The sequence below is a fragment of the Hemiscyllium ocellatum genome, chromosome 2 (assembly GCF_020745735.1).
Source record: "Hemiscyllium ocellatum isolate sHemOce1 chromosome 2, sHemOce1.pat.X.cur, whole genome shotgun sequence".
In the NCBI taxonomy this organism is placed as follows: Eukaryota; Metazoa; Chordata; class Chondrichthyes; order Orectolobiformes; family Hemiscylliidae; genus Hemiscyllium; species Hemiscyllium ocellatum.
The window spans coordinates 3,889,625-3,913,075 of NC_083402.1; the positions used below are offsets into that span (position 1 = coordinate 3,889,625).

Genomic DNA, 23,451 nt, shown 5'->3' on the forward strand with positions numbered 1-23,451 from the left:
GCAATTCTAGAGGACAAGTCTTCAGTGCTGTCTTCATTGCTGGAATGTTGTCAAGGCCCATAGCCTTTGCAGCATCCGGTGTCTCCGACCATTTCTTGTTATGATGTGGTGTGAATCAATGTGGTTGAAGACTGGCATCTGTGATGCTACAGACCACTACTGGAGCCTGAAATGGATCATTCATTCAGCACGTCTGGCTGAAGATTGCTGCGAATACTTCAGCTTTATCCTTTGCACTAACGTGTTAGGCTCTTCCATCATTGAGGATGGGGGTATTTATGCAGCCTCCTGCTCCAGTGAGTTGTTTAATTATCCACCACCATTTAAAACTGAATGTGGCAGGACTGCTGAGTTCAGGTCTATTGGTTGTGGAACTGCTTAGCTCTGTCTATCACTTGCATATAGAACATAGAACATAGAACATTACAGCGCAGTACAGGCCCTTGGGAATGCGATGTTGCGCCGACCTGTCATACCAATCTGAAGCCCATCTAACCTACACTATTCCATGTACGTCCATATGCTTGTCTAATGACGACTTAAATGTACTTAAAGTTGGCGAATCTACTACTGTTGCAGGCAAAGCATTCCATACACTTACTACGCTCTGAGTAAAGAAACTACCTCTGACATCTGTCCTATATCTATCACCCCACAATTTAAAGCTATGCCCCCTCGTGCTCATCGTCACCATTCTTGGAAAAAGGCTCTCCCAGTCCACCCTATCTAACCCTCTGATTATCTTCTATGTCTCTATTAAGTCACCTCTCAACCTTCTTCTCTCTCATGAAAATAACCTCAAGTCCCTCAGCCTTTCCTCGTAAGACCTTCCCTCCATACCACGCAACATCTTGTAAATCTCCTCTGCACCCTTTCCAAAGCTTCCACGTCCTTTTTATAATGCGGTGACCAGAACTGTACACAATACTCCAAGTGCAGCTGAACTAGAGTTTTGTACAGCTGTAGCATAACCTCATGGTTCTGGAACTCGATCCCTCTGTTAATAAAAGCTAAAACACTGTATGCCTTCTTAACAAACCTGTCAACCTTGGTGGCAACTTTCAAGGATCTATGTACATGGACACCGAGATCTCTCTGCTCATCTACACTACCAAGAATCTTAACATTAGTCCAGTACTTTGCATTCCGGTTACTCTGACCAAAGTGAATCACCTCACATTTGTCCGCATTAAATTCCATTTGCCGCCTCTCAGCCCAGCTCTGCAGCTTATCTCTGTAACCTACTACATCCTTCGTCAGTATCCACAACTCCACCGACCTTAGTGTCATCTGCAAATTTACTAACCCACTCTTCTACGCCCTCATCCAGGTCGTTTATAAAAATGACGAACAGCAGTGGACCCAACACCAACCCTTGCGGTACACCACTGGTAACTGTGGTCCTGTGGTCCAGGATGAACATTTCCCTTCAACCACCATCCTCTGTCTACTTTCAGCAAGCCAATTACTGATCCAAACTGCTATATCTCCCACAATCCCATTCCTCTGCATTTTGTACAATAGCCTACTGTGGGGAACCTTATCGAATGCCTTGCTGAAATCCATATACACCACATCAACCGGTTTACTCTCATCTACCTGTTTGGTCACCTTCTCAAAGAACTCAGTAAGGTTTGTGAGGCACGACCTACCCTTCACAAAACTGTGCTGACTATCCCTAATCAAATTATTCTTTTCTAGATGATTATAAATCCTATCTCTTATAACCTTTTCCAACACATTACCAACAACTGAAGTGACGCTCGCTGGTCTATAATTACCAGGATTGTCTCTACTCCCCTTCTTGAACAGGGGAACCACATTTGCTATCCTCCAGTCTTCTGGCACAATGACAATTTAAAGATCAATGCCAAAGGCTCGGCAATCTCCTCCCTGGCTTCCCAGAGGATCCTAGGAAAAATCCCATCTGGCCCAGGGGACTTATCTATTTTCACACTCTGCAGGATTTCTCACACCTAGTCTAGTAGCCTGTATCTCAGTAATCTCCTCGACAACATTGTCATTTATTAGAGTGAATATTGTTGAAAAGTATTCATTTAGTGCTTCCTCTATCTCCTCCGACTCCACACACAACTTCCACTACTATCCGTGATTGGCCCTAATCTTACTCTTGTTATTGTTTTATTCCTTAAATACCTGTAGAAAGCCTTAGGGTTTACCCTGATCCGATCCGCCAACAACTTCTCATGTCTCCTCCTGGCTCTTCTGAGCTCTCTCTTTAGGTCTTTCCTGGCTACCTTATAACCCTCAAGCGCCCTAACTGAGCCTTCACATCTCATCCTAACATAAGTCTGCTTCTTCCTCTTGACCAGAGATTCCACTTCCTTCGTAAACCACAGCTCCCGCGCTGTACAGCTTCCTGACAGGTACATATTATCGAGGACACACAGTAACTTTTCCTTGAATAAGCTCCACACTGCTAATGTGCCTATCCCCTGCAGTTTCCTTCCCCATCCTATGCTTCCTAAATCTTGCCTAATCGCATCATAAATGCCTTTCCTCCAGCTGTAACTCTTGCCCAGTGGTTTACACCTATCCCTTTCTATCACTAAAGTAAACATAACAGAATTGTGATCGCTATCTCCAAAGTGCTCACCTACTTCCAAGTCTAACACCTGGCTGGGCTCATTACCCAGTACCAAATCTAATGTGGCTTCGCCCCTTGTTGGCCTGTCTACATACTGTGTCAGGAAGTCTTCCTGCACACACTGAACAAAAACTGACCCATTTATAGTACTCGTACTAGTGTTCCCAGTCAATATTTGGAAAGTTGAAATTCCCCATGACAATTACCCTGTCTCTCTCACTCCTATCGAGAATCATCTTTGCTATCCTTTTCTCTACATCTCTGGAACTATTCGGAGGCCTATAGAAAACTCCCAACTGGGTGACCTCTCCCTTCCTATTTCTAACTTCAGCCCATACTACCTCAGTTGACGAGTCCCCAAACATCCTTTCTGCAACTGTAATACTATCCTTGACCAACAATGCCACACCTCCCCCTCTTTTACCATATTCTCTGTTCTTACTGAAACATCTAAATCCTGGAATCTGCAACAACCATTCCTGTCCCTGCTCTAACCATGTCTCCGAAATGGCCACAACATCAAAGTCCCAGGTTGCAGTTTATGCCATTTGGCATGCAAGTAGTGCTGTTTGGTAACTTCATTAGGTTGACTCCTCATTTTTAGGTATGTCTGGTACTGCTCCTGGCATCTTCACTGAACCAGGGCTGATCCACTGTCTTGATGGTAATGGTTGAGTGGGAGGTATGCTGGGCCATGAGTTTACAGATTACGCTGAAGTACACTTCTGCTGCTGTTGATGGCCCACAGTGCCTCATGGATGCTCTGTTTTGAGTTATTAGATCTGTTTGGAGTCTGTCCTATTTCATCCAGTGCTCATGCCACACAACACAATTGAGGGTATTCTCAATGTGGAGGCAGGTCATCGCCTCCACAAGGACTGTGCATTCTTCTATAGTTTCTGCAAAAACTCCCTATTTATATGCTCCATTCCTTTTAAAATAAATACCAACATTCCATTTACCACTGAACATAGACGCTTGCTTTTGTGATTCATGGATGAAGACTGCCGAATCCCTCTGACTGGACTGGAAATGTAAACCCACTATTTAAAAAAAAGGGAGCAAAAGAGGGAGCGTGAATTACAGGCTATGTAGTCTAACATAGTAATCGGAAAAATGCTAGTCTTTGTTGGAAAAGATATGACAACATGACACTTAGAAAATATCAACTGGACTGCACAAAGTCAAATTGAATTTACAAAAGTGAAATCATGTCTGACAAACCTACCGGATGTGGAGGAGCCAGTTTTCTACTGGGGTGGACAAAGTTAAAAATTGCACAACACCAGGTTATAATCCAACAGGTTTATTTGGAAGCATTAGGTTTTGGAGCACTGCTCTGTAACAACCTGATGAAGGAGCAATGCTCCGAAAAGTAGTGCTTCCAAATAAACCTGTTGGACTATAACCTGGTGCTGTGTGATTTTAAACTGACTGGAATCATTTGAAGCCATACTATTTGAGTAAATGAGGCAGAATCAATGGATAGGTTATTTGGATATTTAGAAATCTTTTGATAAAAGTCCCCACAAGAGATCAGTATGCAAAATTAAAGCACATACGATTGGTTGTACCTTACTCGCATGAATTGAGAATTGGTTAGTCAACAGGAAACCGAGAGTACGAATAAATGGGTCTTTTGCAGTGGAAGGCATAATCATACTGGTGCTGCAGGGATTCATGCTTGGACCTCAACTATTCATAATAGATATCAACAATTTGGTTGAGGGAACCAAATGTAACTTTACAAGTTTGCTGACAATATAAATCTGATAAACGCGGTCCAGCCAATTGAATGTCCTTGGTGGGAAAAGTTTTTGAGAACACTATGAAGGACAATATTATCCTCATCTGTCTGCTGAATCTGATTGAGTCCTTTGATGCAGTATAGAAAGATTACTTTAATGGAATGTAGTAGATGGTTTGCATATAGACTCTCCATTCAATAAGACACTCTGTAACATATTTACTCAGAAAGTAAAAACACATGTGACTAAAGTAACATCAGAGGAGATTTACAGAATGGTTCCAAGGATGGAAAAGCTGCTTTTATTTTTCTTATAGCAAAGAAGATTGGAGGGGGGAGTGTGGGTTTTGGTGACTGATAGATATGCAATCTAAAATAATCAATGATTTCTAAAGTAAATTGTTTGTACAATTCAAAGAATTAAATTTGCAGGGTTGGGGGATCAAGTGGGGCAGCAAGACTGACTCTATTATTCCACAGACATTTATGGATTAAATGAGCTAAATGGCTCAGAATTTAAGATGAATTGCAGTGTTGTCAAGGAACCTCTTATAACAATCGGCAAAACAAAAACAGACCAAATAGACACCTTTTTTCCCATAACATTCTACAAGGGACTAAATAACCTACCTCTGCCCCATGTCTATATTTAATGTAACTTGTTTTACAGCATCATGATTAAAAAGATTATCTACAGGATGATCAGAGGATTAGACAGGGTCTTTTTCCTAGGATGATGATGTCAGCTTGTACGAGGGGGCATAACTACAAATTGAGGGGTGATAGATTTAAGACAGATGTCAGAGGCAGGTCTTTTACTCAGAGAGTGGTAAGGGTGTGGAATGCCATGCCTGCCAATGTAGTTAACTCAGCTACATTAGAGAGATTTAAACAATCCTTGGATTAGCACATAGATGATGATGGGATAGTGTAGGGGCATGAACTTGGATTAGTTCACAGGTTGACGCCACATCGAGGGCCAAAGAGCCTGTTCTGCGCTGTACTGTTCTATGTTCTAAAATAAATGGAAATAAAAATTTTGTGGAACGAATGTGACAGCCATGACGCAGCTGGCAGCAGTTCTGCTGTGTTATAATATTTGTAGTTAAAGCTCCATTTAGGGCTTGAGCACAAAAATGAAGTTAACAATCCTGTGGCGTTGTGAGGGAATACCATATGATTCTAAATGCTGTGTTCCAGATGAGAAATTAAATTTAGGCCTCATGTGCTTGGATGGATGTAAAAGATTCTATAATACTCAGATTTATAGAATTTTTAAAACCCAAAAGAAAGCCAATAGGTCCATCATGTCTGTATTTGTTCTCTGAATGAGTATTTCACTGGATGCCATTCCTGCAACCCTTCACACTGTTCCTTTTCAAGTAATAGTCCAACATCCTTTTGAATACATTGATTCAATCTACCTCTATCACCCTCTCAGGCACTGCATTCCAGATCTTAACTACTTACAATATGATTTCTTTTTCTCATATCACACTTGTGTCTTTTGCCAATTACTTTAAATCTGTGCCTCTCCTTGATTCTTTCATATGTGATAAGTTTCTCTGTATCCAACATTACCAGGACCCTTATGATTTTGAACACTCCAATAAATTTCCTCTCAGCCTTCTCCTCTCCAAGGAAAATCCCTCATCCTTGGAGCGATTCTTGTGAATCTCTTCTGCATTCTCTCCAACGTCATTACATCCTTTCTAAACAGTGACATCAAGAATGGGAGTAAGCGATATTCCACCTTAAGTCAAACTAGCATCTCGTTCATATTCAACATATCCACCTTGCTCTTTTATTTTAAGTCCCTGTTAATAAAGCACAGACACTGTACGTCTTTTTAGCATGCTGCTAAAATACCCTTTAATGATTTATGCGCGCACACACCCAGGACTCTTTGTTCCTAACTAACCTTAGATTTGTTTCTTTTCTATTATTTCTCCAATTACTTCCTCCCAAAATGCATCATCCCACATTACTCCACATTGAATTGCATCTGTCACCTGTCTACCAGTCCATCAACTTGCCTATGTCCTTTCAAAGTTCTTCGCTATCCCCTCACAGGTTAAATAGGTTTCTGAGTTTTGCATCATCCACAAATTTTAAAGTCATGTTCTGTATGCTCAGGTGTAGATCATTAATCAGGAAAGTATCAGGAATAGCTTCCTCCAGGTCAGAGAGCATCCATCATCCATTATACTACAAAATCATCCTGTTAATGAGCCAATTCTGTATATATGTGTTATTGTCCTTTTTATTCCAAGAGATATAACATTGCTTACAACTCTGTTCCATGGAACTCTATCAAATGAGCTTTAGAGGTCCATGTACATCACATCAAAGGCATTAACCTCTTCAACACTCTCCGTTAAGATCATAAGACATAGGAGCAGAATTATGTCATTCAGCTGAACGAGTCTACTCAGCCATTCGATCGTGGTGATATGTTTCTCAAACCTATTCTCCTGCCTTCTCCCCGTAAACTTTGATTCCCTTACTAACCAAAAATCTATCTATCACTGTCTTAAAGACTCTTAAACAGCCTTCCATGGCAATGGAAACATCTTTGAGTAAAAAATGAGGTCTGCAGATGCTGGAGATCACAGCTGAAAATGTGTTGCTGGTTAAAGGACAGCAGGTTAGGCAGCATCTCAGGAATAGGGAATTCGACGTTTCGAGCATAAGCCCTCTTCTCCATGTCCACTCTATCCAGGTTCTCAGATTTCCCCTCATCTTTCTGAACTAAATTGAGTCCAAGCCCAACGTCCTCAACCACTCATCATATGACAAGTCCTTCATCTCCAGGATCATTCTTGTAAACTATCCCTGGACCCCTCCATTGCCAACACATCCTTAGATGCAAGATCCAAAACTGCTCACAATAGTTCCAATGCAATCTGACCTAAGTCTTCTGTAGCCTCAGAAGTACATCTCAGCTCTCATACTCTAGCCCTCTTGAAATGAATGCTAACATTGCATTTGGTTTCCTAACTGCCAATTGAACCTGCATTCTTTTTATCTATTCATTTTGTGGGATGTGGGTGACACTGGCTGGGCCAGCATTTATTGCCTATCCCTAAGTGCACTTGAGAAGGTGAGCTGCCTTTTTGAATCGCTGCAGTTCATCTGCTGTGGGTTGACTTACAATGCCATTAGGGAAGGAATTCCAGGAATTGGACCCAGTGACAGTGAAGAAGTGGCAATATGTTTACAAGTCAGGATAGTGAGTGGCTTGGAGGGGAACTTGAAGGTTGTGGTGTTCCCATAAATCTGCTGCCTTTGTCCGTCTAGATGGAAGTGGTTATTGGTTTGGAAGGTGTTGGCTCAGGATCTTTGGTGAATTTCTGCAGATCAGTTTGTAGATATTAGCCTCTGACCTGCTCTTATAACCACTGAGTTTATGTAGTCAATCCAGTTGAGTTTCTGGTCAATGATAACTCCCATGATGTTGACAGTGGGGGATTCAATGATGGTAACATCATCATTATATTGTCTCTTATTGGTGACAGTCATAGCCTAACATTTGTGTGGCATGAATATTACTTGCTACTTGTCAACCCAAAGTTGGATATTGTCCAGATCTTGTTCCATTTGGACATGGACTACTTCAATGTCTGAGGAATTGTGAATGGTGCTGGACATTGTGCAATCATCAGTGAACATCCCCAATTCTGACCTTGTGATGGAGGGAAGGTCATTGATGAAACAGCTGAAGATGGTTGAGCTGAGGACACTAGTCTGGAGAACTCTGCAGAGATGTCCTGGAGCTGAGATGACTGACCTCTAAGAACCACGAACAATTTCCTATGTGTCAGGTACGACTCTAACCACCGGAGAGTTTACCCCCTGATACTCACTGGTTCCAATTTTGCTAGGGCTCCTTAAAGTCATACTCGATCAAATACAGCCTTGATGTCAAGAACTGTCACTCTCACCTCACTTCTGGACTTCAGCTCTTTTGTCCATGTTTGAACCAAGACTGTAATGAGGTCAGGAGTAAAATGGCCCCTGGTGGAACTTAAACTGGCGTCACTGAACAGGTTATTGCTGAGCAGGTGTTGCTTGATAGCATTGTTGAAGACACTTTCCAAAATTTTACTGATGATTGAGAGTAGACTGATCGGGCAGTAATTGGCTAGATTGTATGCCCTGCTTTTTAGATGCAGGACATACTTGAGCAACTGTCCATATTTTAGGTAGACGCCAATATTGTAATAGTACTGGAACAGCCTGGCAAGGGGAGCAGCTAGTTCTGGAACACAAGTCTCCAGTTCTATTGCCAGAAAGTTGCCAGGGCTCATAGCCTTTGTAGTATCCAGAGCATCCAACTGTTTCTTGATATCACGTGGAGTGAATCAAATTGGCTGAAGATTGGTATCCGTAATGATAGGGAGTACTGGAAGAGGCCAAGATGGATCATCCACTCAGCACTTCTGGCTGAAGGTGGCTGCAAAAGCTTCAGCCTTATATTTGCCCTGATGTTGAAGGCTTCAGATTTCCACAACCGTTTCCCATTTAGACAATTGTATATGTCTCTAGCCTTCTGAGCAAAGTTCATACCCTCAATACTAACCCCTGAGTAACTCCACTCATCACTGGCTAGCCAGCATCCTGAAAAAGAACAAAGAAAATTACAGCACAGGAACAGGCCCTTTGGCCCTCCAAGCCTGCGCTGATCCAGATCTTCTATCTAAACCTGTTGCCTATTTTCTCAGGGTGTATATCCCTTTGCTCCCCTGTCCATTCATATCTCTGTCTAGATACATCTTAAATGACGCTATCATGCCTGACTCTATCACCTCCCCTGGCAATACGTTCCAGGTACCCACATATGTCTGTGTGAAGAATTTTCCACATGTTTGTCCCCTCAACTTTTCCCCTCTCACTTTGAACTTGTGACCCCTAGTAATTGAGACTCAACTCTGGGAAAAAGCTTCTTGCTATCCAGCTCGTTATACTTCTACCTTGTAGGTCTAAATCAGGTCCGCCCCACCCCCATAACCTCGGTTTTTGCAATTAAAATAATCCTAATCTACTCAACCTCTCTTCATAGCTAGTGCCTTCCATACCAGGCAACATCCCAGTGAACCTCCTCTGCACCCTCTCCAAATCATCCACATCCTTTTGGTAATTGGTGTTAAACAATTGGACACCAATTGTTAAAGTTAACTGAGAATGTAACTTTTGAAAAAGGTTTTGTGATTTACATATGAAAGAAGTGAAACTAACATGGTCATTCTAACAGATGAGAGACTTAACAACCAATCAAGGTATTTTTCAACGTATAAGTTCAGTTACAGCGCACTGTAAACTTTTGCTATAAATTGTGTCTTACAATTGTGTCCTCCACAACCACCTGATGAAGGAGCAGTGCTCAGAGAGCTAGTGCTTCCAATTAAACCTGTTCGACTATAACCTGGTGTTGTGTGATTTTTAACTTCATACACCCCAGTCCAACACCGGCATCTCCAAATTATTTATGTATATCACAAACAACAGTGGTCCCAGCACGGATCCCTGTGGAACACCACTAGTCACAGTTCTCCGTTTTGAGAAAGTCCTTTCTACTACTACTCTCTGTCGCCTGTTGCCCATTCGTGTCTTTATCCATCCAGCTAGTAAACCCTGGACCCCTTGTGACTTCACCTCCATCTGCCTACCATGGGGAACCTTATCAAATGCCCTACTGAAGTCCATGTATATGACATCAACAGCCTTTCCCTCATCAATCCTTCCTTAAAGAATTCTACTGACTTGGTTAGACATGACCTTCCCTGCACAAAACTGTGTTGCCTATCACTGATAGGCCCATTTACTACCAAATGGGAATAGATCCTATTCCTCAGTATCTTCTCCTACCACTGACGTTAGGCTCACTGGTTTATAACTACCTGGATTATTCCTGTTCCCCTTGTTAAACAAGGGGACAACATTACCAATTCTCCAGTTCTCCAGGACCTCACCCCTGTTCAATGATGCTGCAAAGATATCTGTTAAGGCCCTGGCTATTTTCTCTCTCGCTTCCCTCAGTAACCTGAGATAGATCCCATCTGGACCTGGGGACTTGTCCACCTTAATGCCTTTTAGAATATTCAATACTTCCTCGCTCATAATGCCGACTTGATCTAGAGTCATTAAACATCTATCCCCAACCTTAACATCTGTCGTGTCTCTCGCCTTGGTGAATATCGATGCAAAATACTTGTTAAGAATCCCACCCATTTTCTCTGACTTCTCACATAACTCCTTTGTCCTTGAGTGGGCCAACCCTTTCTCTAGTTATCCTCTTGCTCCTTATATATGAATATAAGACTTTGGGATTTTCCTTAATCCTGTTGTTAAAGGTATCTCATGACCCCTTTTAGCCCTCTTAATACCTTGTTTCAGATTGGTCCTACATTCCCGATATTCTTCCAAAGCTTCGTCTGTCTTCAGTCATCTAGACCTTATGTATGCTTCCTTTTTCCTCTTAGCTAGTCTCACAATTTCACCTGTTATCCATGGTTCCCTAATTTTGCCATTTCTATCCTTCATTTTCACAGGAACATTTCTCTCCTACACTCTAATTAACCTCTCTTTAAACGTCTTCCACATATCAAATGTAGATTTATCTTCAAACAGCTGATCCAATGTACATTCCTCAGCAACTGCTGAATTTTGGTACAGTTGGCCTTCCCCCCCCCCCAATTTAGCACTCTTCCCTTAGGACCACTCTTGTCTTTGTCCATGAGTATTCTAAAATTTACGGAATTGTGATCACTATTCTCAAAGTAATCCCTACTGAAAATTCAACCACCTGGCTGGGCTCATTCTCCAATACCAGGTCTAGTATGGCCCTTCTTGAGTTGGACTATTTACACCTTTCTGAGTGCTCCTTACAAATTCTGCTCCATCCAGACCTCTAATACTAAGCAAATCCCAGTCAATGCGAGGATCACCACCACCAGCTATCACCATCAGCCTGTTGCTCCTAAATAATCTGTTTACATATTTGAACCTTTATCTCACATTCGCTGTTGGGACACTTGTAGTACAGCCCCAACATTGTTATCGCACCCTTCCTATTTCTGAGCTCTGTCCATATTGCCTCACTGCTCCAGTCCTCCATATTGCCCTCCTTCAACACATCTGTGATATCCTCTTTGACCAGTAATGCAAATCCTCTACCCCTTTTATCTCTCTGTCTATCCCACCTGAAGCATCGATATCCTGGGATATTTAGTTGCCAATCATGCCCTTCCATCAGTCAAGTCTCAGTAATAGCAATAGCATCGTACTTCCAGGTGCGAATCCAGGTACTAATCTGCCTTACCTAATTCACTTCTTGCATTAAAAAAAATGCACTTCAGACCACCAGTCCCTTTGTGTTCATCATCTGCTCCATGCCTACTATTCCCCTTAGTCACGCTGACTTCATTATCTCATTCTTTACAGGCTTAAGTTACTATCTCCTTACTGTCCACTAACCTCCTCATTTGGTTTCCACCCCACTGCCACATTAGTTTAAACCATCCCCACTAGCATTAGCAGAAGCACTCCCAAGAACATTGGTTTCAGTCCGGCCCAGGTGTAGACCATCCAATTTGTAACAGTCCCACCTTCCCCAGCTACTGCCCAAATATATTGGTTCATTGACTTTCCCAGAGCACAATTCGACGGGTCCCACTCAGCTCCTCGCTCTCCCTGCTCCCACTGCAAAAAAAGGCTGCTGACACTCGAGATAAGTCCCTTTAGGTGGGAAAATTTACCTTCCCGGCAGACCCCGGTCCTGTCTCGGTTCTCCTGAAAATGAAGGCCCTTTATTCCTAATCTCTGCCTCCACGTCTGCACCTTGCTCATAACACCAAGGGCTTTTATCTTATTTAACAGCCTCCTGTGTGGCACCTTGTCAAATGCTTTCTGGAAATCCAAAGAGATCACATCCACTGGCTCGCCTTTGTTCAGTTTGCTCATTAACTCCTCAAAGAATTCTAACAGATTTATCAGGCATGAATCCCTTGATGAATCTGTGCTAACTCAGCCCTATTTTACCATCCACCTCAAAGTACTCTGCAATCTCATCCTCAATAATAGACTTGAACAACATATCAACGACCGAGGTCAGGCTAACCAACCTATAATTTCCTGTCTCCTGCCTCCCTCCTTTCTTAAACAGAGATGTTACATTAACCATTTTCAGTCTTCAGGGACCCTCCCTGACTCCAGTGATTTCTGAAACATCACCATCAACCCCTTCACAATCCCCTCAGTTATCTCCTTCAGATGTCAGTGGTTTTGTCCATCTTGGCCAGATGATTTGTCTGCCTTCAGACCTTTCACACTTCCCCACATGCTCTCTTCAGTTACTTCTTCAAACATTTCCACGGAGTCAGTTCAACAGGATTTTCCATTAAAGAAAGTGGGCGGCACGGTGGCACAGTGGTTAGCACTGCTGCCTCACAGCACCTCAGACCCGGGTTCAATTCCCGACTCAGGTGACTGACTGTGTGGAGTTTGCACGTTCTCCCCGTGTCTGCGTGGGTTTCCTCCGGGTGCTCCGGTTTCCTCCCACAGTCCAAAGATGTGCAGGTCAGGTGAATTGGCCATGCTAAATTGCCCGTAGTGTTAGGTAAGGGGTAAATGTAGGGGTATGGGTGGGTTTCGCTTCGGCGGGTCGGTGTGGACTTGTTGGGCCGAAGGGCCTGTTTCCACACTGTAAGTCTAATCTAAAAAAAAATCCACTCTTCCTTAATTAACTCACATGAGCAGAATGGGTAAAAAAGTCGCAGATGGAGTACAATGTGGGAAAGTGTGAGGTTTTGTATTTTGGTAGGGTGAATAGAGGTATAAACTATTTTCTAAACGGGGAAAGGTTTCAGAAATTTGAAGCACAAAGGGATTTATGAGTCATAATTCAGGATTCTCTTAAAGTTGACATGCAAGTTCAGTAATTTCTACATCATCATCAATTGTAAACCTTTTGATAACTGATGAATTCCTCTTTAGAATCATAGAGTAATACAGCACGAAAACAGGCCCTTCAGCCCAAAGTGGTCCATGCTGTCCATGGTGCCTCTTAGCTGGTTCCGATTGCCTACATTTGGTCCATACCCTTCCCATTCATTTATATAGCCAAATGCTTTGAAAATGTTGCTATTATATCTGCCTCAACCATTTTCTCTGGCGGCCCATTCCATATACACATCACTCTCTGTGTGAAGAAGTTGCCCCTTAGGTCCTTCTTAAATCTTTCCCCTCTCATCTTAAACCTAAACCTCTAGTTTTCAATTCACCATCCCTAGGAAAAAGACTAATATCCTCAATTAGATCACCCTTCATTATCCTACTGTCCAATGAATAAAGTTCTATCTTGGCCAACCTCTCCTTGAATTGAATTTATTGTCACATGTACAGAGGCACAGTGAAAAGCTTTGTCTTATATAGGCAGATCACAGAGTTAAATAGCATAGATAGTAAATAATAGGTAAACAGTGGCAGTGACCTTGTGAGTTCATTCAGCATTCTAACAACAATAGGGTAGAAACTGTTGTGAAACTGGCTGGTGGGTGTGTTCAGGCTTCTGTACCTTCTCCCTGATAGTAGACATTGTAGAAAAACATTGCCAGGGTGGGATGGATCTTTGAGAATGCTGGTGGCCTTTCCTTGACAGCGAGCCTGGTAGATGGATTCTATAGATGCGAGGTTGGCCTTTGTGATTGTCCGGGCTGAGTTCCCCACTCTCTGTAACCATCTCCGATCTTGAATGGTACAGTTGCCATACCAGATTAGTGATGCATCCGATGCATCCGATGCTCTCGATGGCGCGCCTATCAAAGTTAGCAAGGGTATTTGCCGTCATGCCAAATTTCCTCAACTGCCTGAGGAAGAAGAGACGTTGTTGGATCTTTGTTACCAGTGTGCCCACATGAAGAGTCCAAGAAAGCCTGTTGTGGATGACCAATCCAAGGAGCTTGACATTCTACACTCGTTCCACCTCTGTGCTGTTAATGTTTCAGGGGGCATGAGTAACATCCCACTGAAAGTCAACAGTGAGTTCCTTGGTTTTGCTGGCACTGAGAGCTAGGTTGTTCTCAGTGCACCATTTTTCCAGGTCTTCCACCTCCTTATAACTCAAGCCGACTAGTCCTGGCAACACTCTTGTAAATTTTATTTGGACTCTTTCCAGGTTAACTATGTCTTTCCTATAATGAGGTGACCAAAACTGCACACAATACTCCAAATGCAGCCTCACCAATGCCTTATAAAACTGTAACATAACGTCCCAACTCCTATACTCAGTGCCTTGACCGATGAAGGCCAGCATGCTAACTGCCTTCTTCACCACCCTTTCTTCTTGTGACACTGCTTTGAAAGAACTATGTCCGTGTACTCCTAGGTTCCTCTGTTCCACAACACTCCTTGGGGCCTTACCATTAACTATGTAAGTCCTACCATAATGCAACACCTCACACTTATCTGTATTGAATTGCATTTGCCAATCCTCAGCCCACTTCCAAATTTGAGCAAGATCCCTCTGTAATTTTTGATAACCTTCCCCACTGTCAACAATATTGCCTAATTTTGTATCATCTGCAAACTTACTAATCATGCCTTGTACATTCACATCCAGATCATTTATGTAAATAACAAATAACAAAGATCCCAGCACCGGCCGCTGTGGCTCACCATTAGTCACATGTCTCCAGTCCGAGAAACAACCTTCAACTATCACCCTCTTTTGAATCCAATTAGCTTGCTGTCCCTGGATTCCATGCAACCTAACCTTCATGACTAGCCTACAGTGTGGGACCTTGTCAAAGACCATACTAAGACCCACACCTTTCTCAATGGTATGCCCAGCATAGGAACAGGAGTAAGCCATTCAGCCTGTCGAGCCTGCCCTTCTATTTAATATGATCATGGCCGATCAAGCACTTTATTGCCTTTTACCCACCCAATCCCATGTCTCTGTACATCAGTGAAAATTGGAAATCTATTTTGAACCGATTCAAAGTGTGAGCTAGCTACCATTGCACTCTGTGTGGAGAATTCCAAAGTTTTACAAACCTCTGTGCAACAGAAAATGGCCCTTGAATGTATCATGTCCATACCAGTTATCAAGCAGTTAATTACATTTTCCAGCACATGCCTCAAAGCCTTGTATGCCATGCTGTTTCAAGTGTACATCCAAATGTGTTTAAAGGTGTTGAGATTTTTTGCCTCTACCAACCTTTCAGGCAGTGAGTTCCAGGTACCCACTACCCTCTGGGTGAAAATGTGTTCACTCAATTCCCTTCTTTACAAAGCAGGAAAACCTGAAACTGCATGTCTTCCTCCCTGGTCAGTTTGAAAGCTGTTTGGAGAGATGGGGCCAGCGCCTTCAGAGGATGCAATTTGATATAAGATTGATGTCAAAGTTCCACCCTTTGGATTGAATTAATTTTGTTTCAGAACTCACCCGCTTGAAGATATTCTGCGGCAATGCAGAAGAATCCTGATGTGGTGATTTGATTGAAGTGCTCTGGATCTTCACTAGCTTGGTGTTAAACTGCATGAATTGAAAATACTGGTTTAATCACCATGAAATATAAACTTTCTTTAAAAATCACCCTTTCTTTCTCCGTTGCAAATACAGACAACTGGGAAAAAAACATCAGGCCAAATTACACACAATTGTCCAAGTCTGCTGTGTTGTATGGTATGTAGTGTACATACATTTTAATATTATTTATTTTAGTATTTGGATTTGATCTGTCTAAAGTAGTTTAATCATTAACTTGCAAACGTTTTGGTAATCATGGTGACTTATTTTAAAACACAGTATGAGAGAGGGTGTTCCTGGTGTACAATGAGGTTTCCTTTTCTTTTGGGAAGTTTATTCAAAAGTGAACAAAGTAAATTGTGCAGTACATTAGATTTTCAGTTTGAAATATTCTGGAAATTCTGAAAATAGTTGAACTCAGTACAAATACTATAGAAAGATGATTCAACAATAAGAAGTACAGCAACTGAACTCTGCCATTCCTAACACTATATCCACACTGTTAGAAACATACACATATACATAATTTTGAATTATGAAAATTGAAAATAGAACTGCTTTGACATTACTGGGTTGGTGAGGGATTTATCATATGATCTCTTAAAAAATGTCAAGGAGAACTACTTCGGAGAGTCGATGTGGATTTGTTGGGCCGAAGGGCCTGTTTCTACACTGTAGGGATTTTAATCAGTCTTCTAATTCTAATCAGAATTGTGTTTATTTATTGCTTACATGAAAAGCAAGTAAGTTTGGAAAAAGATACAAGTCAAAACTTTTAAAAAGATATTTTCGTGGTCTTAATATCTTGCCAAAAAAAAGATAAATCCTAATATCTATGCTGCTATCACTGAGCAACAATCTCGTTTTTTTTTAGTTTTTGTCACAGGCCTGGGACTTTTGGCATTTGGAAGAAAACTGGCAAGAGCAAAATTTCTCAGTGATCAAAAGACAACCGTTAAAAGAAAGCCAGCTGAAGAAATGGCTCAGTGAAGTAGTTTCTGGAAATCAGAGAAAGCTCCAAATATCTCTTTATAACTGCTAACTCAATTCAAGGTTTGGATCTAATTGATTTTTCATCCAATTCGATGTGTAATGAAGGTGTGGGAGTACTGTATCTTTAAGAGAGTTAAAAGCTAGTAGAACTACCTGACTATACCAAGTGTTCTGAATAAGATATAATGTAATATGTAGTCCAGCTACTGGAGTAGCTAAGGTAGCTGGTTGACTGGAGATAATAACAGATTCAAATTAGGCCAATCAGTTTAAATTATACCCTGAAAAATACAAAATTCTAATCAAGTTTGAATTTAGTATATTGACAATGTTAAAAGCCAATGAAACAATTTGATGCTTTGTGGTTATAAGACCAGTGAAAATTGAACAGTTGAGAGGAGAACTGACATGCCACCATGTAGAGACTGCTTGAAAAATAGCTCTCTTAAAAGGTATCTTTATTGATCCGTGACCTGTGAATCATAATCCTGAGGAAGAAGAAAAGGCGACAGAAAGATCCAAATAAAAGATTTGACAGCTGGCTAGTTTTGAAAACTTGAATTTTTGGTAAATCTTAATTGAGGTGGGGGAGGGTTTATCGGACTAGTATTGTAGAAGGTAAGATAAAAGATAGGTTAGAGGAAGGAGTTGTAAATAGTTGTTAATTAATTATTCTCTGTTATACTTTAAGAAACAAAGTTGTTATTTTTTACTTTAAATAGTTCTTGGCCTCTTGATTACTGATTCACAGACTACTGCACAGGATGAATTCTTTCTGTGTTGCTGGTTTAAATTAAGCAGGAGGGTTTAGTGCATGTCATAAAAGATGGTCTTCCATTACTCCATTCTCATCAATAGTGAAATAGAAGAAACTGTGAGAAGTCAACCCTTTCAGATCCACATTGGTGTTGGTTGTTATTACCATTTTGTCTTTTCCATAACACCTCTGCAGAGCTGTGTCCTGCCCTTTCTGTGTGTGAATGTATGTGAATTAAGTGGAACATAGTTTAATTCTCATAGTAGCTTTGTTGTTTAGTAAGTTTTGTTGCTTCTCTAAAACATATTTGTTTACAGTAAACAAGATACTTTTGAATTCATTGAAGAAATCTGCCAAAAGTCTTTTATGCTCGAGACAACAGTAATAAGAAAACACAAATTGACCATTTTGGTCATTAAATAAAACAACTATACTCTTGCTAGGGCTGGTGGAGTGGTGGAGCTTGATTGCCAGCACACCCTTATCAGAGTTGTAGCAAAGTTTGGAGGCTTAGTGTAGGATTTCTGAATGAAGAAGCAAGAGGTTGGATGTGCAGTATTAGTAATTGGCAAATGATAAAGGACAAGTACAGGTACACAAACATTTATCCGAAATCCGAAAAACTCTGAAATCCAAAGATCTTTTTATGATTTTTTTTCTGTAGAACAAGGTTGTTTGGTGTGTGAACAGGTGACCTAACTCCACACCCACTTGACCCACGTCACTCAGATGTGACGTGGTGACGTGGTGTGGCCCAGCACTGGCAGGCGTCAATTGTGTCTCAGCGCTCGTACTAGTTACACGTGGATCTGTTGTTCTGTAATTTTGTGTATTTCACTGTAAAAATGTCATTTATTCTGAAATTTGAAAAATTCCAAAACCCAAAACAACTGGTCTGAAGGATTTTGGATAAAGGACTGCGTACCTGTACCGGGTTTATCATATTATAAATCTAAAACGATACAGAAATTAGTTAAAGCTTTTTTTAAAGATGGAACATGCATCCCTGACTGGTTTACACGATGAAACAAAGGATCTGTTAATAGCATTGGCAAAAGAGTTAAAAATGAAGATTCCTGAAATCGCCAAGAAGACACGGATAATTGAAGCATTTACACAGTAGTCAGAATTGGTGTAAGTATTCTGGGTCAGGTATTCAACGCAGTGATTCTTCAGTGTTAGTCATGATAAAACTTCGAGGACATGTCAGTATTAAGGAGGAGGAGGTGTCTTGAAAAAAACATTAAGGTAGATAGGTCACCAGGGCCTGATGGGATCTATCTCAAGCCACTAAATGAGGTAAGGGAGGAGTTTGCTGAGAACTTCATAAAGATCTTAGTATCCTTTTTAGTCACAGATGAGGTCCCAGAAGACTGGAGAAAAGCCAATGCTGTTCCTTTGTTTAAAAGGGACAACAGGGATAATCCAGGAAACTATAGGTCAAGGATCCTTTATCAGTGGATGGAAAATTATTGAAGAAAATTCTTAGGGACAAGATTAACTCAGATTTGGAAAAGAGTAGACTTAGAGTCATAGAAATGTACAGCATGGAAACAGACCCTTCAGTCTAACTCATCCATGCTGACCAGATAGGGCGGCACTGTGGCACAGTGGTTAGCACTGCTGCCTCACAGCGCCAGAGACCTGGGTTCAATTCCCGACTCAGGCGACTGACTGTGTGGAGTTTGCACGTTCTCCCTGTGTCTGCATGGATTTCCTCCGGGTGCTCCGGTTTCCTCCCACATTCCAAAGATGTGCGGGTCAGGTGAATTGGCCATGCTAAATTGCCCATAGTGTTAGGTAAGCGGTATATGTATGGGTGGGTTGCGCTTCGGCGGGTCGGTGTGGACTTGTTGGGCTGAAGGGCCTGTTTCCACACTGTAAGTAATCTAATCTAATATCCTAAATTAAACTAGTGTCATTTGTCAGCACTTGGTCCATATCCCTGTCAACCTTTCCTCTTTATATATCCATCCACATGCCTTTTAAATATTGTACTTGTATCAGTTTCCACCATTTCCTCTGGCAGCTCATTCCAAACATGCACCACCCTCTGAATTTAAAAGTTGCCCCTTAGGTCCCTTTTAAATCTTTCAACTCTCACTCTAAACTTATGTCCTCTAGTTCTGGACTTTTCCATCCCAGAAAAAAGACCTTGTTTATTTACCCTATCCATGCCCCTCATGATCTTATAAACCTCGGTAAGGCCATCCCTCAGCTTCCGATGTTTCAGCCTATTCAGCCTCTTCAAAGTCCTGAACTATGAAAGCAACCACCCCAACACACACAAACAAAGTTGCATCAGGACATTATTCAAAAGGGCCACAACACACTGCAGCACACCAGAACTACAAAAAGAGGAAGAAGAACACCTATACAAGGTATTCACCAAAAACGGATACCTGCGCAATTTCATCAACAGATGCCTAAGGGAAAGACAACGGAATGAGGACATGCCACAACCCGAAGGACTGGCCACACTACCATACATCCGGAGTATTTCTGAACTGAAAGCCAGACTGCTGCGACCACTAGGACTCATAACAGCACACAAACCAACAGCCACTCTCAGACAACAACTTACCAGGACAAAGGACCCAATACCCAACATGAGCAAAACCAACGTAGTGTACAAAATCCCATGCATGGACTGTGCAAACACTACATAGGACAAACAGGAAGACAGCTAACAACCTGCATCCATGAACACCAACTAGCCATGAAACGACACGACCAGCTATCCTTAGTAGCCATACACTCAGATGACAAACAACATGAATTCGATTGGGACAACACCACTATTATAGGGCAAGCCAAACAGAGAACAGCCAGGGAATTCCTAGAGGCATGGCACTCATCCACAAATTCTATCAACAGACACATCGACCTAGACCCTATATGCCGGCCACTGCAGCGGACAGCAACTGACAACCGGAAGCGGCAGATTCAAACCACTATAAATGCCGGAGGAATCAGCACAGAAGCGCTTCACAGGAGGCTCCCAAGCACTGAGGATGTCACCTAGAAAGGGGACGAAACGTTTGCAACAAAAACTCCCAGCTCGGCGAACATTCAGCCTCTCTGTACAGCTCAAACCTTCCAACCAAGGCAACGCCCTTGTAAATCTTTTCTGAACCATTTCAAGTTTCACATCTTTCCTATAGGAGGGAGATCAGAATTGCACACATTATTCCAAAAGTGGCCTAATCAGTGTCCTGCACAGCCACAACATGACCTCCTAACTCCTATACTCAATGCTCTGATCAATAAAGGAAAGCATACCAAAAGCCTTCTTCACTATCCTATCTACCTGGGACTCCACTTTCAAGGAACTATGAACCTGAACTCCAAGGTATCTTTGTTCAGCAACACTCCTATTAAGTGTAAAAGACCTGTCCTGATTTGCCTTTCGAAAATGCAGCCCCTCACATTTATGTAAACTCTATCTTCCACTCCTCGGCCCATCTGATCAAGATCCCGTTACACTCTGAGGTAACCTTCTTCACTGTCCACCACATCTCCAATTTTGGTGTCATTTGCAAACTTACTACTATACCTCTTATTTATATCCAAATCATTTATATGAATGACAAAAGGTAATGGACCCAGCACCGATCCTGTGGCACACCAGTGGTCACAGGATGTCTGGTTGTGGTCCTCAGCTGGTCTTCTGGGAAGATGATAACACTCTCTAGTCCAGTCTGTCCACTAGGACCTCCAAGTATTAACTGGATAAATGCAGCACCATTTTCTCCTTCACAAACATATTTGGAAGGACTGTCCATCACTGAGCATGGTAGCTTCAGAATGCTAGTGGATATCCATGTGAGCAGTCATCTTTTAAACTATTGGGAAAGCCTGAGCCCCATGATGCCTTTCACCCTCTTCCTGAAAGGTTGGTTTAACTCTCTCAAGGAAGTTGCTTTTTTACACAATAACTGTCCTTACCTCCATCTGTAGTTTGATAATCTCATTTTGTTTCTCCCTCTCCTGAGAACATAACTGCTTATTTAGGAGTTGAATCTCACTTTCCTTTTTGTCAATAATTTCTTTGAGTTCTGCCTCCTGTATTTCAACTGGCAAATATTGATACGGCAAAAATAGAGTTAGAAAAGATAATATAAAATATAATAAACTTCAACTAACCAATAATATTTATAGATTTAGATTGTTCTTTATTTTTGTTTTTTAACTACAACAATGAAAAACAAAAGGTGTTGAGAAAAAAGACAAATAAGGGGAGTCCAAAGTCTACATCTGGATGCAGAACACACTGAGGCTGTGATCAAATGGATTTCTCTGCAGTGATTTTGTCACATATTCTACAGATTTTGCATCATTTTAAGTGCAGAAAGGATCAAAAAGAGATTTGACAAGTGTGGAAACATAGGTGAGTAAATGGTATGAAGAATGGGGGGGTCAAGATATTTCACCCCAAGATCAATGGAAAAATGTATTTTTCAACTGTTCCTTGTAAACTGCTGCTTTAATGCTACACTGTATTAAGAATCAATTGCACTCAGAATTATAATACTAATATGAAATCAACTTTGAACTACAGTGGAGTCAAAAGTCATTTCAATTTTAATTATCAATAATTTGGTGGGCGGCACGGTGGCACAGTGGTTAGCACTGCTGCCTCACAGCGCCGGAGACCCGGGTTCAATTCCCGACTCAGGCGACTGACTGTGTGGAGTTTGCACGTTCTCCCCGTGTCAGCGTGGGTTTCCTCCGGGTGCTCCGGTTTCCTCCCACAGTCCAAAGATGTGCGGGTTAGGTGAATTGACCATGCTAAATTGCCCATAGTGTTAGGTAAGGGGTAAATGTAGGGGTATGGGTGGGTTTCGCTTCGGCGGGTCGGTGTGGACTTGTTGGGCCGAAGGGCCTGTTTCCACACTGTAAATCTAATCTAATCTAATCTAATCTAATTTTCAGTCAGTGGTGAAGTCACTGTAATCAGCACTGACCTCAAGAAAAGTTGCCCATAAGGGTTTCATAATCTCTTTTGTGAGAATATAAAGAAATAACATTTCACCGGAAATACATTGGTCTCTCAGGTCTGCTGAGCCATTCTGAACCATAGTTGATCATGTATCTCAATGTCATTTTCCTTGTCTATAGTAATGAACATAGAAATAAAGGATAAAGGAGCAGGAATAGACCATTTGTCCATTGATCCTTTTCACTATTCAACTAGATCATGGCTAATCTCCTTCAATGTTATTTTCCCACATTATCACCATATTCCTTATCTAGAAATCCACTGATTTATATTTTGAACATACCCAATGTTTCTAGTCAGTTTCCACAGCCATTTGGGGTGGAGAAATCCAAAGACGTTGAGTGAAGAAATTCATCCTTATCACAATCCAAATTGGTTTGACCCTTACTCTGAGACTGTGTACCTAGGATCCAGGGCTGCACCCTGCTGTCCCATGGGGGGAAACATCCTTTCTGCATCCTTTCTTACACACTTTAAGAGTCAGTCAACAGGTCATTGCTAAGTCCAAAAGAGAAAATGCTGGAAAATCTCAGCAGGTCTGGCAGCATCTGTAAGGAGAGAAAAGAGCTGACATTTCGAGTCTAACTGACTGTTTGTCAAAGCTAAAAAAAGGGAGAAATAGGGAGGTATTTATACTAGGCTGAGAGAAGGTGACTCATGGCTCCAGAAGCAAAGGTAGCAATAAAGAGGTGATAATGACAGTTCTCCAACCGTGGCTTCCCACCTACAGTTGTTGACAGGGCTCTCGACAGCGTGCGGTCCATCTCCCATGCCATGACCCTCACCCCCTCCCTCCCCTCCCAGAACAAGGATA

General features: G+C 41.8%; 1 protein-coding gene across 1 annotated transcript in view; it reads right to left on the reverse strand.

Moving 5' to 3' along the window:
* Nucleotides 1-23,451, reverse strand: part of LOC132829799 (coiled-coil domain-containing protein 152-like) — an 84,180-nt gene that overhangs the window by 11,449 nt on the left and 49,280 nt on the right. The window contains exons 6-7 of the mRNA XM_060847166.1: nt 21,584-21,711; nt 15,802-15,891 (exon numbers count right to left, since the gene is read on the reverse strand). Coding sequence (XP_060703149.1) covers nt 15,802-15,891; nt 21,584-21,711 — 218 coding nt within the window. The remainder of the gene's footprint in view (nt 1-15,801; nt 15,892-21,583; nt 21,712-23,451) is intronic.